The sequence below is a fragment of the Spinacia oleracea genome, chromosome 4, assembly GCF_020520425.1.
Source record: "Spinacia oleracea cultivar Varoflay chromosome 4, BTI_SOV_V1, whole genome shotgun sequence".
NCBI classification, from domain to species: Eukaryota; Viridiplantae; Streptophyta; class Magnoliopsida; order Caryophyllales; family Amaranthaceae; genus Spinacia; species Spinacia oleracea.
This window is the reverse complement of record NC_079490.1, coordinates 37447863-37466747: the sequence shown is the minus strand read 5'-3', so window position 1 is coordinate 37466747 and position 18885 is coordinate 37447863. Positions and strand designations below refer to the sequence as shown.

Below are 18885 nucleotides of genomic sequence, written 5' to 3'. Positions count from 1 at the left end.
TTGCAGGTTATGAAGTGACTAGTATGGCCCAAATAGGATAGAAAATATGGTCTGCGTACCATTAATTTGAATGTAATTGGTCTAATGCACCAAAGTTTGTTTTTTTTCAATTCAAATATGGTCTGCGTACCATCAAATAGTTGTAATTAGTTTAATTATAGCTGATCCTATTTGAAGAAAATGGCGCCTCCCACGGTGAAATTCAAGACGGAGTTTCCAATCCATTTTCAAGACGGACTTTGAAGTTGAAGCTTCAAGATGAAGTGGGGCCATACTAGATCACATTTATCTTATGCATGCTTTAAGTTATTTATTGCTTTGAAATATGTCTTAAATATGCATGAGATTGTGGCTTGATTATGTTGCATGATTAAGGATTTTAGTTCACTTAAAATCTAACCAACATAGTAAGAGCCTTAAGTTCCAAACTCAAAAATTGAGTTAAAAGGTGCCATGCCAAAATAACACTTACTTGGATAACCTTTACATCAATCTTAGTAATAGTTTTCCGCCATAGCGAGGTGTTACTTATTGATTTTAAAGGGGTAAGGTACACAAATAATTGTGAGTACATGTTAGTTTTGGTGAAACTCAACGATATAAGTAAGGAGTCCTTTTTATGTCGTGGAAAAATTGATAGGTTTACCTAATAAGTCCTTAGACGTACCTATCAACCAAGAGTAGTTTCTATACTATTAGCAAAAGGCTTTTGCTTACCTAAAATATTTTAGAATTGAGTCAAATTACATAATGTGCTTAATTCTTCAATGATTGTAGGGTCTTGGAATCATTTTATTCACACCTGCCGGAACAATAAATTTGAATAAAATGCCAATGACTTGTTTAAATTGCATGATTGCTTTAATTTTCAAGTTATTACTCATGATAAATGTTTAGACTTTGCATGCTTCAATGTATGTTTTAATTATTGTTTATAATTAAATATCTTGCACTGCAGTAAATCCTTTTAGAAAGGTAACAGTAAATTTCCTCGATTGGTAGTGAATCCAATAACGATTCACGGAAATGAGAGAAAATGAGCAATTTAGAATGTACGTTTCTTATAGCGACTTTTATGGTTGTTTTCGAGTATCAAAGTCAAATGGAAACCGATTGGTGCTTGTGAATTCAAAATACAATGTAGTTTTGAGATCATAAAGCATTGATTTTAAACGCTCAACTTTACCAATGGTTAACAACCTAATATCTTTTTCCATTTAATTCTCGAATGAGTCTAGTCCCTAGACATTCGAATAGATCGATGCTTAGAGAACTTTAGAAGCTTCTGGTAAGATCATCTAGTTGAAACAAAATATTCAACATAAATAAAATGGTAAGAACTTTGTTGGAGTGACATTGGACATGTCTAAACAAAGTATAAAAGTCAACACTAGAGAATTCAATTCTTAACGCTATTAGAAAGGGTACAAGAAATAAGGAAACAAAGGAACAAATGAAAGGAATTCACAATTCCGTTTCTACCTATAAGTGTATGTTTAAAGAGAAGTGACCTAGCAATCAAACTTCCTTGGTATCATATACCGCTTGAGGTTCTTACTTCGGTAATAACTCAAACAATGGAAGCTAGGATACACTAATGGCCTACAAGTGGGAAATGAAGCATGGAAATGCTACATTAGTTGTAGGGTCATCTAGTTTGTTTTAAGTCCTTTCAAAGGCTGGAACTTAATGGCTATTTTGTTCCATAATCAGCACACCTAAATTTCTGTTTTCAAACACAAAAAGACTCGCATTCAAGAAAAACAAAAACAATGTTTGTTTGTTTATTTGAATGAAATGGTCATTTACGGGTTGAGTCAATATGCTTGATTAAAACAAACAAATCTTTAACAATAAGAACTTTACTAGGTTCAAATCAACCCCTTGATTTGAGTTCCACTAATCTTTGGCATTGTTGCTTAGACCATATCAACAAGTTAACGTTCTAAAGCTCTATTTTGATGGACTTTTGAAAGTTGGTTGATTTCTAGATCAATTCAAGACAAGCTAGTCTTACTTGTTGAAAGTAACAAAAGATATGAACTATTGTTAGAACGCCTAGACAATAGAGTTCAAAGCTAAAAAAATATTTTATGACTTTATTATATCACTTGGATTTGAGTGAATATTGGTTTATTTACTCAATGTGATATAAGTTTGAATCTGTTTGGCTAGTTCAAAGTTTCAGAAGTATAAAATCCACTTGGCAATAAATCATAAAGGTCTAGGTTAGATCATGTTGATGATTGCTTAAGTCAAGAATGATCATCAATGATTGTGTGTTGTAATTTCACGATCTAGCTCCATAAGATATGTGTGAGGGGTCGAAAAAGCGCGAGGCTAATGTGTGACCTTGTCCCTCGTGGGTGTGACGTTTATTTTTGTCAAATCAAGTGTAATTGGATTTCCTGTGAGTTTACACCCAATTGACTAGTAATATAGGAGTCGCCATTCAGTTTTTAACGACAATGAGAAAAACTGACAAAACCCGGTTATCGTGACATAAAGGGAGTGCAATTATGTTTGACCACGACGGTCGTAGGTTCCCTTGTGATCCCTGGTGTGGGGATCTCTCAACATACACCCGCAAGGTAGAGATTGAGGGTTCGGGGGACTGTAACTACCGAGAGGAGTACTCGCTCTTCGATAACTCCAGAGGCAGGATATCCTTACTAGATCAACATAAATAATTGAAGGGACATGCGTTACCTATTAAACTAATCTGAGTCGATTTTAACAATATGCAACATATAATACTAGATCGAACGCGATTATCTGATTTAGATTGTTTTAAGGGACCTAGCATGATAATCCAATTTCCCAACATATTATCTTTATTAGGCGTGATAGAACAATCAGATTTAATTGGTTTAACAGTTCATAAAGGGTGAGGAAAGCAATTAAATCACGCGAAGGGGCACATTACGACGCACCCTTGAGAGGTGCGTCACGGTTCTCAGAAAACTAACCACTTTGACTTTACTATTTCTCCTTTTATTTAACGAATCTCAAATTATAGGACAGGATACGTTCTGTTCGATTTTTGGATCGATTGCGACAGAACGCGTGATCAGTTTTGCAGCGTGAGGCTTAGGCTTAGGGGTTTAGAGTCAATACTCAGAATAATAATTGTGTGTTGTGTGTTTCACGTCGAACTTAGGGCCCTATTTATAGAAAAGAGTTCGTGGAAAGATAGAATTGTAGAACTCTAATCCACGAGGAATTAGGAAAGAACACGTCCCAGGTAATTTCAGCGCCCAAGGCTGGGCGCCGAAGATCTCGGCGCCCAGAGCCAGGCGTTGAAAATAGGGTCTGGGCCGTTTCTTTGTCAGATTAGGATTCTTAGAATCCGGAGTGTATGAGACTTTAATCGAGTCTTTTAGTGCGTATTAATTTTATGATGGAATGCATCCGGGCCCGTTACAAACTCTAGGCTCGTTTAGGATTTTAATTAATACGTAACTCTTATTTTCGAATCGTATTAGGAATAGGATTCTCTCGCAATTTCTATTTCATTTAGGATTTATGTTGGAATGCAACACCTAATTCTGACAGGTTTCTATCTTTTATGACTTGCCACTTTTAACAACTACCCATTAGGCAGTTACTATTTTTAGAAGGTTTCCATAAATAGCAGGTTTCTATAAATAGCAGGTTTCGGGTGAAATGAAAAGGGGAATTGAGATTCGTTATTTTATAGGAGATGCGTTGTCAAGTGGAGATTTATGTTCTCATCATCGAACCTTCCCTTTCGGGAATGGGGACAAAAGTAGGTGTCTACAATATGGCATATCTAAGTTGGAATGATCGAAGTCAATTGGTACTTGATTCGATCAATGATGAATCATAAAGACTTTTCTTATAATTTCTAAAACAAAATGCTCAACTACCACCAAACTAAACCAAATTCGTCAAAGCTATTGAAAAGTAATTTCAGAATATCTTTTCGATAATATATATCTAGAGAGTTGCCAAACTCAGTGGGAGCTTAGTGTTTGTTATTCGACAAACTAAGGCCCAAGTATAGATATATGTTTCATTGTGATTTATTCAAATGAGACACAAAGGTATTGTTTCTACCCCAAATTTTGATAACATAATGTTTGTTTGCTCGAAATAATGTCCTTTTGGAGATTCGTTTCCAAAATGACAAGTGGGAGAAAATAGACCTCGAAAGTCTTCGAGGCGAACAACAAACATAAACGGACATTTCGGAGGCTTTTCGAAGTTCTTTAGAAAATCCGAACACGTATTCTTTAAGGACTTTAGAAGTGGCTTTAAAGAATAGACATCTCTTAGAAGACTTTACAAGTGCTTCAAGGAGAACAGAATATTCAAAGGACTTTCAAGTGGCTATTGATATTCTATTGTTTGATGTTCTATACTCAAGTAGGCATGGAATTCAAGTCACTGAAACTATGAGATTCTTCTATTAGATAGTGAAGAAACATAAAGTTCAGGTCAATAAAACTATGAAATTCTTCTATTAGATAGTGAAGAAAACCTACAAATTACAGTCAAACTATTATCATGTAGATTAATGAGTTTGTGACTTGTAAGAAAGGTATGACGAAACCCAGATTCCCTAAAATGGTTAGAGGCCATATATAGACTCAAATGTTTTAAATGGTTAGAGGCCATAAAACATACTCAATGCTTTGATGACAAAATTGAAATTTTGTTGATTTGCAAGAATAGTTTCACACCTATTGGTTACAAGTTTGTTTTTAGGATAAAAACCATCAAACATGAAATTGTGTTCACACACAAAGCTAGATTAGTTGCTAAAGGTTACAAGCAAATTCACGGTGTGGATTGTGTTGAAACCTCATGCAAAATCGTAATGCTTAAGTCTATAATTAAAGCAATGATTGCATATTGGTACATATGGAAATTGGATGACAAAACGTATTCCCCAACCAAATGTTGGAAGAAAACTATGTACATGGCATGTCATAGGATTTGTGGATCCAAATAATGCTTGAAATGAATGCTAGCTTATGAAATCTAAGTACAGATTTAAGCAAGCAATTGGGAATTGGAATTGTATTTTAGTGAAGCTAATAAGTATTTTAGTTTCATAAAATGTACATGATTCTTAGAGATATATAAGAAGTTTAGTGGGAGTACATAAAACTTAATTGGTCATATGTGTGTCATACACATATCTCTCTATTGTGAAATAACATTCAAATGCTAATGACTTAGATTTGAAAATTATTCATCAATGACGGACCAAGGCGAAACTTAGTGCATACTGGGTATTAAGATCCATTCACAAAGATCTTATAATATTGTTCTGGATTAAGTAATGGCATTTACTAAATCAAACACGAAAGACTCCATTGGAGATATTCGACCCATATGTATAAATCTAAGTGAAATATGTTTGAACTATGTATAAGCATTTACTAAGTTAAACATCAAAGGATCTAAGTAAGATTCTTAACCTATATTATATGTCAAAGAATTTAGCTGGATTTAGTATCTACTGAAACTAAATGAGCTAAAGCTACATGGATAGAATTCAATTGGGAATTATTCTGCAAAAGAATTTATCATGTATGATATAATATGAGGATCGCCAAAAACGTATCGTATGCCATAAGAATGACGACCATATACCAATCTCTATTGATCTAAGTGAAGATCAACTAGATTGAGATCAAGAAAAACTTATGGTACTTGAAAAGGTACATAGGAACAGTTCTTGACTCAAGGAAATAAAGATATGCTAAATATTGATGCTACACGCATAAACACTGGCAAATGATCAAGAAAGATCCCTTTGGAGTTAACCATTGGCAAGGACGAGCTATAGAGCATCGTGTTTTGAAATGGCAACATGGATTGGAGACCATGAGTTGTTGCGTGGGAAATTAAATATTAATTTCTATGTTCTAAGATACAGATGGAAAGTCTTCCACATATCCGTGAACTGCTTAGATAAGCAAATCCAAACAAAGCATCACTAGCAACCTATACAGTTGAAGTAAAAGTAATTATTGCCTAAGAAGCAATGAAACAGGGTTGTTTAAGTTAAAGAGTTCTTCACTGAACTTGGGTGGATCACATGTCTGCTAACTTGATGGTTCTGCATTGCAAACTGTGTAGAACCACTATCGAAGTAAGAAAGACTAGATCACATAATAAACAAACTCAAAAGATCTTATCATCATATCTCGAAGAACATTCGATGAAAAGGATATTAAGATTGGCAAAGCATGATAACTAGACCTACGCAACAAGTGAGAAACAACACTCACATTGTGGCATTGGAAATCAAAGCATAGTTTTGAATTCCACTAGTTGTTTTAAAGATGGGTTCAAGGCCCATGGTTGTAAAACATTAGGGGTTGAACATTTATCATATATGAAATGTATTTTCATATTCCATTTAATCTTGGTTTAGTATATTAAATGATGAGTCCCTTCAATTTGACGATATATTCAAGATAGACTGTCAGGACCAGTCTTGTGACTAAGAAGTGTCTATCAAGTGAACTTGAATGTCAAAAGTTGAAAATGGTCCCTGGTCGGAGTTTTCTATAAAGATGGACGCATAGAAAACGTTAGACGACTAGAATGCAAGATGACTAGTAGTTCTGTTTCTTGAACTATGTGGACATGGCAATGTCGTAATCATTTGCATAGATACTTACTTTGGGAAGACTAGTATCGGACAGACCTATGAAACTTTACTGTAAGAGATGAAAATCTGTCATAAGTAAATTTCATTAAAATTATTAGACACTAATCCTCAATACCTAAGTGATTTGAGATTACTTGTTTGAGAACTGCTTACTTTGACGTTGTCAGCCGTCGCACCGTAAAAGGAGGCTATAAAGGCAACGCTTAGGTAATCACCTATAAAACGAAGTCTAATCTCAAGATCGCTAGATTGGGATTGTCCTCCCATAAATCGGGATGAGATGCTGAAAGTTGTACACGGCCACTCGGAGATCTAGAAACTGTAAAATGCATGGCCGTGCTCAGATGAATCATAGGCTATGGTTATCTGTTTATTTGATCAGTTGAACTCTGAAACCGAGAAACACCTCTGGACATAATAAGGATGACAACTCTTACCTTATGTTCAAGAGAAAGCATCGAGCGACAAAGGAATTAGGAAATGCACACTTGTCCCTAATGACAAGTGGGAGACTGAAGGAAATAATGCCCTTGGTCCAAGTATGCATTTAATGTTAAGTCTAATAAATGCGGTTCAGTATTAATTAACAAGTTAATAATTCAGTGAGATCAAGTGAGCTGAATGCCTAGCTAGAGGCCGCTTCAGTTCAAGTGGAATTAATGATATTAATCCACAGCTTACTCTTGACTGAACCCGTAGGGTCACACAAATAGTACGTAAACGGATCAAGTATTTAATGGCATTAAATACTCCATCTATGGATATTCGGAATCGACGAATCTTGGTTTCAGTGGGAGCTAAGATCGTCAAAGGCAAGTAAATGAATATTCCGGAAACGATGATATTGCCGGAAACGGAAATATGGATCGTATCGGAAATATAAATATTATCCAAGTCATAGATGTTGCCGAAAACGGAAACATGGTACGTATCGGAAAATATTATCGGAAATGGAAATATTGCCGGAATCGGAAATATTGCCGGAAACGGAAATATTGTCAGAATCGGAAATATTATCGGAATCGGAAAATAATTCCGGAAACGGAAATATTAAATATTTGTTCGAAACGGAAATTAATTCCGGAATCGGAAATGTTAAATATTGTTCGTATCAGAAATGAAATCCGGAATCGGAAATTTAATTGGAAGCGTATCGTACGAATTAGCATCGGACGAGACTTGCTAGACGAAGGCCCAGCACGAAGCCAGGCCGTCGCCCAGCAAGCCACACGCATCAACACACGCCAAAGTCAGCCAGGGCCAGCGCAAGGCCAGGCCTAGCAAGGCATGGCGCGCGCTCTCAACAAATGGGTTGCGAGCATTGGGCCATGGCGCCGTGCAGCTCGCGTGGGCCGCGAGGCATGCGCGTGGGCTGTGCGTTGCTCGTGGTCGTGCTCGTGCTCGTGTGCATGCTATACGAATCCTAAAGCTATCGGAATTCGTGCTATGATTAAATCCTAATCCTAAAAGATAAAATTAATTATTTAGAGTTTTAAAAGGATTCTAATTAATTAATTAGTATTCTAACAGGATTCGAAATCCTTTTCCATGGTTCTATAAATATATGCCTAGGGTCATAAATTTATACAAGAGTTTTTAACAAGTATTCATACAATAAAAGCTGTGATTTTTGAGCAGAAAAATTAGTCACATTACTTGCCCATTTAGCCGAAAATAATAGTACCTTAAGGGCGATTCTAGTTGGTCAATCTTAAGGCGGATCCGGACGTGCTGTGGACTATCTACGGAGGGACGACACTTGGAGTCCTAAAGACTTGTTCGTGTTCGGTTCGGGCGCAGCTAGGGAGAGCACGCTACAAAGTGTATGCATCTAAATTATGCTAATTGATTATGTGTAAATAATATGTTTCCTGGCATTAAGGTTTTTCCGCATGATTTATGTTTTTCATATGTATCATAACCTAACACTATCAACCTTGGTACCCTACATATTTTTCTCCTAAAAACATTACTCACACTTTCTTTTTCATTTCACCATATTTAATAGATTCGTTTTTTATTGTATTGAATTTTATATTAGTACTTTGAAGCAATTGAAGTATATTGCAATCATGCTTAAAATTTCATTAGTCATATTTATCTATTTAAAAAATATATATATTATTAAAAAAATAATATAAAGAACAATTAAAAAAGAAAAAAATTATTTAGTCAATGTTTATTAGAAAAATATAGAGAGAAAAAATTAACACAATAAAATATTTGTCTAATATTAATAAAGAAATAAAATGTGTCAATGTCCTTAATGGTCATTTTACATATTAAAAAGCTAACAGCTATCAGCTAATTTACCAAACAGTTTTACACAAACAGTTAATTCAACAAGCTAGTCAAATCCGTTAATACAAACAACTAATAGCTAACACCTAGTCAAACCAGCTAACAACTCCTAAACAAACAGGGCCTTAGATTTTGGAACTCACCTTCACACTTGTCGTAGTGTTTTATACTTCCTCTATTCTTATTTATATGACATAATTGTGGTTTTGACACTATTCACACAAGCTCCTTTGATTTCAATTTGTGATTTATTTTTAAGAAAAAACATAGTTGTGTGGGATCTTGTTTGATTCGTCTTAATAAATATTTTTTAAATATCAACTTTTATATTTTTTTTCTTATCCATAATTGAAGATATTAAAGTTTGAAATCATGCATTGACAAGCGTGACTAAATAATTGTGTCATATAAATAAGAACAGAGGAAGTAACATTTATCTCAAATTCTCAATAGTCTAGCCAGTGTAGGCACAAACTTTCTTCAAGACTCCTCTCAGACTCGGAGTGGGGATAATCTCACCCTTCGTCATTGATCTATCTTAAACAGCCCGAGCTCCAACCGGCCGATCCCCTTGATTGGCGAGTAAACATATCAAGGGGTATTTTCGTAAATAAATTATCAAAATATACAATCTACATATTTGAGTATACAATATCTTTTTGTATTAAATTTTTTTTTTTTTTTTTTTTTTTATAATATCAAATATGTTGTACATTGCAATTTCTAAATTATATATTTGCTAATTGTAATTACAAAAATACCACTTGATATGTCAATCAAGGGATTGTTTTGAAATTTCTCTAAACAGCCCACCTGAAAGAAAGACAGTCTACTTTAGTCTAGTGTGTAGTACTGCTACTGACGCTGCGTTCTCATCGCTACCATTTCTTAAATTCCAACCTCAAAAATCCTGAACTGAAGTTCAAAATAGCTCCCAGTAACGGCAATTATACTCCATTCAATCCAACACTCAAACAAGCAGATTTGCAAGAATTCCCAATAAAACACATCAAATTCATCAATTTACTCCACAAAACAGAGTTAAACTAACAAGTGATGATTTCAATGCAAACCTTATCCCTACCACCTTCACCCACACCAAACCCACCACCATTTTCTCTCTCCAAACCTTCCTTCTCACAGAGAGTCTACATCCCTTCCTATATTTACAAACACCCATCTGCAATTCTCCTCGAAATCTGCACCTCAATTCAAGAACTCCGTCAAATCGTTCCTATTATTTACAAACATGGATTATACGATGAACAGCTCTTTCAAACTAAGCTTGTTAGTTTGTTCTGTAAATTCAATTCCATGAACGATGCTGCTCGTGTTTTTTACCCGATTGAGGACAAGATTGATGCCCTTTACCATACTATGTTAAAAGGGTATGCTCACAATTCCGACATTAATGAAGCTTTTTCGTTTTTTTGTAGGATGAAATGTGATGGTGTTCAACCCATTGTGTATAACTTTACGTATTTGTTGAAATTGTGTGGTGACAATTCGGATATTATGAGGGGTAAGGAGATTCAGGGACAGTTGATTGTTAGTGGGTTTGCGTCGAATTTGTTTGCAATGACCGGGGTTATGAATATGTATGCTAAATGTAAAGAAGTTTCTGATGCATATAAGATGTTTGATAGAATGCCTGAGAAAGATGTGGCTTCTTGGAATGCTATTATTTCTGGGTATGCTCAAAATGGGTATGCTAAAATTGCTTTAGAATTGCTTGTAAGGATGCAGGAGGATGGACAGAGGCCTGATTGGATTACGGTGATTACGGTTTTGCCTGCGTTGGCTGATATGGGTAAAGTTATCATGGGGAAATCTATTCATGGGTATGTTTTAAGGGCCGGATTCGAGTGTTATGTGAATGTTTTGACTGCATTGGTGGATATGTATGCGAAATGTAGAGCAGTGGGGACTGCTAGGTTGATTTTTGATTCTATGGAGTCTAGGACTGTTGTTACTTGGAATTCCATGATTGATGGGTATATTCAAAGTGGGGATCCCGAGGAAGCATTGGCACTTTTTGAGAAAATGTTGGATGAAGGAATAGAACCAAGTAATGTATCGATCATGGAAGCTATACATGCTTGTGCTGACTTGGGAGATTTAAAGAAGGGTATGGTAGTCCATAGAATGTCGGATCAATTGGCGTTTGGCTCTAATGTATCAGTGACGAATTCCTTGATTTCTATGTATTCAAAATGTAAGAAGGTTGATGTGGCAGTGAAATTATTTGACAACATAAAGAGTAAGACTAGAGTGTCCTGGAACGCCATGATCATAGGTTTTGCACAAAATGGTTGTGTTAATGAGGCCTTGCATTATTTTTCTGAGATGCAATTAAAAGGTATCAAAATGGATTCATTTACTTTGGTGAGTGTGATTCCTGCTTTAGCTGAGTTGTCCATTTTACGCCAAGCAAAATGGATCCATGGGATTTCTATAAGAACTTGCTTGGACAAAAATGTATTTGTAAAGACTGCTCTTGTTGACATGTATGCTAAGTGTGGAGCAATTGAGACTGCAAGAAGGCTTTTTGATGAAATGGATGAGAGGCATGTAACAACTTGGAATGCCATGATAGATGCATATGGGACACATGGGCTCGGAGAAGCAGCACTTGAACTTTTCTCTGAAATGCAGAAAGGTTCAATACTACCAAATGAGGTAACATTTTTGTGCATCATATCAGCTTGCAGCCACTCAGGTCTTGTTGAAGATGGAAAGTATTACTTTGAATTGATGAAGGAAGAATATAATTTGGAGCCTAAAATGGATCACTATGGAGCTGTTGTAGACCTTTTAGGTCGAGCTGGCCTTCTTGAAGAGGCATGGGACTTCATCCTAAACATGCCTATAGAGCCTGGTGTTAGTGTGTATGGAGCAATGTTGGGTGCTTGCAAAATCCACAAGAACATTGAGTTGGGCGGGAAAGCAGCTAATAGACTGTTTGATCTCAATCCAGATGATGGTGGTTACCATGTGCTGCTAGCTAATATTTATTCTGCAGCATCAATGTGGGATAAAGTAGCTGAGGTGCGATCAATGATGGACAATAAGGGTCTTCGTAAGACCCCTGGCTGTAGTTTAGTGGAGCTAAGAAATGAGTTTCATACTTTCCATTCTGGAAGTACACTTCATCCCCAATCACGAGAGATTTATTCTTATCTGGATTCACTTATTGACCGAATAAAACTTGTAGGTTATGTTCCAGATACCAATTCTGGACATGATGTAGAAGCTGATGTTCAGGAGCAATTGCTTACTAGCCACAGTGAGAAACTAGCAATTGCATTTAGTCTTCTTAATACGAGCAATGGGGTACCTATACACATTCGAAAAAATCTCCGTGTCTGTGGTGATTGCCATAATGCCACCAAATACATCTCATTCGTGACAGGCCGAGAAATTATTGTGCGTGATATGCACAGATTCCACCATTTCAAGAATGGAACCTGCTCCTGTGGTGATTACTGGTAGTAGATTTTTTCTTCAAGCGTGGCATAGTTAGATTTGCATCATTATGGTTGGAAGCCATCTGAAGTTCTGACATCTTGACATTTCATGGACACCTTCGGCTTCTGTCATATACATAATACATTAGTTTGCCCTTGCCTTCTATAAGAGCATCTGGAACTGGTTCACTTGGTTGCTGTAAAATACTAGAATCATACTTGAAACATAAATAACAGATAATATTTTTTGGGAATTGTTCAGCATCACAATCCATGATGTTTTGGGTTTTATCATGTGAAGTTGAAATTTTGTATTTAATTCAGAAATTGTAGTGGAAAATCTACAAGGACGCGTCCCTCGTATTAAGACTTGAGTTGGTGATCCTATATATTACCGGAGAACCAACGCAAATCAGTGTATACATTTAGTTCTAAGCAATTATTGTTGTGGGAGTTTTTCCAATAGATGATGACGAGGAGGTATTCGGTTCCACGTAGCGCCTAGTCTGAGTTCCGACTGGTAACATCACCTGCAAAACAAGAATATTTTCGTAGGAATATTCCCTCCGATACCTAAGTAAGATTAGGGTTTTTAAGAGAGAAGAGAGAGATTAATGTCATGAATAGTGATGTATTCAATGCCTTGAAACTTGTGTCCCCTTTTCTTAGAAAAGGGTTGTATTTATACTATTTGCCTCTTTAGGGGAAACCCTAAGAGTAAACTACCTGATTGGTTGGTTAATGATGAGAGGACATGTGTCCTTGTCAAGACATTCATTTCTTGGGCCATGAATAAATGACTCATTACCTAATATTTGAGCCATTAAGAGAAAGTTATAGCTGCCATGTGGCTTAATTACATGTCTGAGCAATGCCACGTGGCGGGTCTTGATTGGGCCACGTACGCCGGGTAAAATACTCACATCATTTGCCCCTCAAGAAAGGATAATGGTGTAAAATCGCATCATTATTGCTCATTTTTTATCGTTTGATTTCCAATGCATGATTTCCGGTGCATTTTTTGTGGGCCACGTGGCCGCTTTTGTCCTTGTTGCCCCTCCCTATAAAGGGAGGGTAATTTTTTTTTCTTTCACTTTTACGTTTTTTACTTCCCCATCTTTAGAGAGAGAAATTTCTAGAGAGAAATATGTGCTTCCCTAGGTTTGTAGTCAACAAGGAGGACGAATGCCCTTCTCACCGCCGTTCGATTCATTTTTCCGCCGCCCAATTTCTTAGTTATCTGCTTCAGCATTTTTCAAGGTAAACCCTTATGCTTTATGTTTGAACTTACTCTTTAATTCATACTTTTCTTGCCAGCCCTCAGTCGGCATTTTGTTTTTATCAATTTAGGGCCTTCAGTTATATTGACGGTACCTCGGTTCTCGGGTCTTAAGGTTGGAACTTATGGATATGGTGGTCTGATCTGTGCCGCACCAATATCCCTCATTTTTTAGCTCGTCGTTAAGTCCGGCCTCCCATGATGCCTCTTATGTAAGATAACATGGCGAGGACGAAAAAGACGGTTAACATAGTTGATTTACGGCTGAAGGGACAACCGATAGACCCTTCTTTCTCAGAAGGGAGATCCATTAGAGTGCAGGCGGGAGAGTTAAGCCATACTCCTCCAGGCGAAGCTCAAAGCTCTCGTCATGCAAATACCTATTTTGACGAGTTTTGGATGTAAGAGACGGAGGATTCCGGTCCGTCTACTCGCCCTGCCAATTCGCTTGAGGAGTCGAAGAAAGAGGAGAGCGACGGTGGAGTTGAGTTTGAGGCTACTGAAGAGCCTCAAAGTTGTCGCAACTGAGATAAGAGGGGATAATGCTGAACTCCTAGCGAATCAGATCCGTGTGGATCCCAAGTGGATGAAGTGGTTGGAGAAACATGGAGAAGGGTATGTCGACCGTATGAATAATGGTACGGGGTATGCGATGAGACTGCCGGCTAGTGATACCTCAACTATCTATGATGTGGGCCCCGATGAGTTCCATGTGTATAGCGGAGCGTTAAGGAGCGGCATACGCTTTCCCGTCCACCCTTTTGTGGAGGAGGTTCTGGAAGGATTTGGCCTCGGCTTATGCCAGCTGACCCCCAACTCTTGGTGGAGCATATTGGGGTATGTGGCCAAGTGCGAGTTGATGGGTTTGAAACCTGCTTTCAATGCTTTCCTTAGGCTGGTTCGTCTTCAAAATTAAGGCTAAAGGAGCCGAAGGATGGATCCAGTTGGCAAATAGGGGTTAGTATGCCACCACCTTTGACAAGCCGTCCAAACATCACCTCTGGAGATTAAGGTGGGTGGTGATGTGGACAGCAGACTAGGAGATGGAGCTGAAATTTAGCCGGTGGCAACTGGAGCCTCGCTTCACAGGGGTAAGTGAGGAGTTGCCGGCTCTGACCAAGCAGGAGTGGGACCAGATTGCGGTCAAATTTCAAGCTGATACATTGGCTGTGAGGGGTAAAACTCTCAATATTCCAAAGTCCTGGCTTCCTTCCTGTTCCTAGTTTAAGGATCTGGTGTTTCTAGCGGCCGTTGTTTAGACCATGGGTTAGACCAAGGTATCTGGGGCGGCTTTGCTTAATTCATATGATTTATGTTTGTTCTACTAAACGTTTATTTTTGTCCAGCCGTTGCCATGTCTAAGCTCCCATCTGCTGAAAAAGGTCAAGTCGGCACCAAGGAATGGCTGACTCAAATGGTGGAGCAGAAGCTGAAAGGGATTGTCGGGGATCCACCTGCGAAAGTGAGTCTTTCTCCTTGTGAATCGTTTTGGGTACTTGGTGTTTCCTTAGCTTTTATTTTCTGTTTTTGTGTGTAGAAGGGTGAGAAGGGTCAGGCTGGCCCCAAGAGCAAGGCGGATGATAGGCCAACTTTTACAGCGGGGAAGCGTCCTAGAGTCAAGGCAGGGATAAAATACCCCAAAAAGGAGGACGTTGTGCCGAATCTCCGGTCGAGGTGATTTCGATGGAGGTGACGCCTCAGAGGAAACATCCTCCGACGGAAGGTTCGGTAAGGAGGGAGGATACTAGGCGGGAGGTCGCTCCTAAGAAGGGGGGTCCCTTCAATCTCGATGGAGAAGACGAATCACCCAAGACTTAGGCTCTGGAGGCATCTCGTCAGTGGGACAACGAGGACAGCGGTAAGCTCCAGTTATGCTTTGATATTATTTCGCTATTATAGCCAAACTAATTCAAATTAATTGACGGTCCCTACTTTTTGATTCAGCTCTTGATCGGCAGGCGATGGGTGACGAGGAAATTCGCGACATACCCCTCAAGGAATTTTTCCTCGAGGGACAAGGCCAAGATCATTTCGACCATGTTCAAGGTCGTGCCCAAGGAGTATGTGGAGCAGTTTCCTCCAGCGGCAGATGCTCAGTTTGGGGCCATGCAGGCGGCTCTTTTGGATGTGAGTAGATTAATTTATCCCTGTCCCATTTTGAAACTTACTATTATTTCTAACTCATTCATTCTTGTTTATAGTTGATGATCAAGGCCGAGGGCTTCAAGCGTTGGCGGGCTGTCGTCACAAGTCGGCTCCAGAGACAGGTGCACAAGGCTACCAACGTCGGAGACTATGCCATGGTGACGGTGGAGAAGGTTTGGCTGGAAATGCCGGAGACAATAGAAGCTCAAAATAAGGAGCTTGTCGTCCTTCGGAGTGAGAATAAGAAGTATTTGACCGAAATTAATGAGCAAATACTTGCTATTGATACTCTGAATGCTGAAGCCCTCTCTTCCCAATCCTACATCAAAGAGGCCGAGGCCAAGATCAAAGAGGCGGCATCTCTGAGGCAGCAGGCAACCCATCTAGAGGAGCTTGTTTCTGCCGCACAATTCGAGCTGGCCAAGGTCAAGGCTGAAGCTAAGAAAGCTGAGGCCGAGACGAGGGAGAAGACTCGCCGTGCCTGGGATGCATGCATGGACGAGTTTTTGTTTGCCTGGTTTGAGCGGCGTATGGAGAAACAGGGTGCTATCATTGCTGCTGAGAAATTGGGCCTTCCTCCTCCCGGCTTCGAGGACTCTGATGTTGAAAGCGAGGAAGTAAACTCGCCAGTCCAAGATGGGCCGGGGTACGTCTACTCAGCCTTTGCCTCCACCTGCCGACGGTACTGGTCCAATTAACTCGGGGCAACAAGAGTTAACCTAGGAAACTACACATTACTATTTTTGTATGTCATATGTTGTACATAATCCTCACAATTCTTCTGAATCCCCTTGTATGACATTTTCATATGTCTAATGGCAACAAGAGTAAATCTCGGAAGCTAGGCATCCTTCATATATTTAGTTGGTTGTATGTTACTTGTTCGTTGTACTTTGTAGGAGGTAAATACGTTTTATCTCTCTCTCCCCCCCTCCCTTTAGCTTAACTCTTTTAATCTATACTGGAGCCTCTAACAATTCAGGGTGCATCCATCTTGTTGAATATGTGATATTAATGAATGTTGAATAGCATGCTCTTCCTCTGCTGTTGTAAGTTGCTCCTTTGCTTTTGCGGCAAGAGTTATAATATGCCCTTTTTCTCCAAATTCAGTTTCTTTTTTTACGATATCGCCTTGAGGTTTGTTGTTGCGAAGCGTTGGTCTCAGAGAAATAATGAATTTCGAAAAAAAATGGCGGAGTTCTGAGAAAATGTCGCAAGGTTATGACATTCCGAAGAAAAATGGGGTCGGATTTGGGTTGCTGAGAGGGGAGCGATGGGTTATAACAAAATTAACGCAGTAAGTTTTTGGGTGCGATCATACCACTACTAATGCACGAGATCCCATTAAAACTCCGTTGTTAAGCGTGGTTGCGTGAGCGTAGTACTAGGATGGGTGACCTCCTGGGAAGTCTTTGTGTTTTACCTCTTTTTTGCCAAATTTCGGTTATAACAAATTTAGCGCAGTAAGTGTTTGGGTACGATCATACTACCACTAATGCACTGGATCCCATCAGAACTCCGCAATTAAGCGTTCTTTGGGCGACAGTATTACTAGGATAGGTGAAGTCCTCGTGTTGCACCCTTTTTCGCCAAATTCATTTTTTCCGGACCATGGTGCTTCATTTTGAGATAAAACGAGGTTTGGGAGCATAAGTCTTGGAGAAATAATGACTTTGAAAAAAAATGGAGGAGTTCAAAGAACTGGGCGCAAAGTTACGACATTCCGAATAAAAAAGGGGTCGCCCCTGATCTGCCTATACCAAGTCCTACGATTTAAGTTGATGAGAGGGGAGGTTTGGGTTATAGCAAAAGTAGCGCAATAAGTGTTTGGGTGCGATCATACCAACACTAATGCACCAGATCCTATCAAAACTTTGCAGTTAAGCGTGCTTTGGCCAAAATAGTACTAGGATGAGTGACCTCTTGGGAAGTCCTCGTGTTGCACTCTTTTTCACCAAATTCCGTTTTTTATGATGGTGCTTCGTGTTGAGGTAAACAAGGTTGCGGAGCGTAGGTCTCAGAGAAATGATGAACTTGAAAAAAAAAATGACGGAGTTTCGAGAACCGGCGCAAGGTTACGAAATTTCGAAGAAAAGAGGGGTCAGATTGGTTTGTTGAGATTTTAGGGGGATGGTAGTTTGGGATATAAGGGAAGATGGTACGTAGCACAAAAATGTGAGGAATTGAAGGATCGGAGAAACTCCTGAGAGAAGGTTAAAATAAACCATATTCTGTGCACCTAGAAGGTGTGAGAATTCCAAGCTCATAGTAAATTGAAGCCTAAACCTTCATTTTTCTTTTCTTTCTCCTTTTCTTTTTTATCTTAAATGTTTTTTCTTTTCTTTTATCCTTTTTGTTTATCAGCTTAAAAGCAATTTTATTATTTCTGAAATGTTATAAAAACATTTTCACCAAAAATAAAAAGTATGGTTTCTTTCTTAATAATTATTTCTTTTAAATATTTCAGCAAAAAAAAAAAATCAGATTAAATTCTGAAAATAAAATATTATCATATTTACCAAAATTAAGTTCTGGAAAATTATCAAAAATTATCCTTTCCTATCTTTTAAAGATCCTTACAAAAGTCCATTTTCCTTCTAAAAAATTATGCTTCCTTCTATTAAATTCAGAAAATTAATAGAGCATATTTAATTAATTGCCAAAAAAAATATGAAATTTATGAAAAATTAATTGCAACCAAGATAGGAAGGGTGAGGAAGGAGGCTGAGAGGGAGACCTTGCGTGAGTGATGGTGGTGTTTGGCAGCGTAAGGGTACGTGGCTGCGCAATGAGGAAGCGAGTATATCGCTAGATCTAGTAGAGACTGAGAGGGTGAGAGTTACGTGAGTAATAGTGGTGTTGGGCGGGGTCGACGTGGCAGCGAAACAAGGAAGAGAGTATAATTGATTGGCGGCGGGGAGATTTGGGTCGGGGAGGGGGAGACAGGAAGCCAGTGCTTGTGGGTGGTCAACGGTCTAGCGGGGCAAAAAGGGGTTGATATTTGTGAGTTGCGCGTGTGGTGGAAGTGCTGTTGGTGGAGG

The 18885-nt window shown here is 38.5% G+C and overlaps 1 protein-coding gene and 2 pseudogenes across 1 annotated transcript; all 3 read left to right on the top strand.

Moving 5' to 3' along the window:
* Positions 1 to 9776: 9776 nt before the first annotated feature.
* On the top strand, positions 9777 to 13191 carry LOC110778112 (pentatricopeptide repeat-containing protein At1g11290, chloroplastic). Its single transcript, XM_021982669.2, has one exon. The coding sequence runs from the start codon at positions 10010 to 10012 to the stop codon at positions 12443 to 12445; it is 2436 nt and encodes an 811-aa protein (XP_021838361.1). The 5' UTR covers positions 9777 to 10009; the 3' UTR covers positions 12446 to 13191.
* A 3960-nt stretch (positions 13192 to 17151) lies between these two features.
* LOC130460259 (uncharacterized) lies at positions 17152 to 17270 on the top strand (annotated as a pseudogene).
* Positions 17271 to 17673: 403 nt separating this feature from the next.
* On the top strand, positions 17674 to 17792 carry LOC130460151 (uncharacterized; annotated as a pseudogene).
* The last annotated feature ends 1093 nt before the right edge of the window (positions 17793 to 18885 follow it).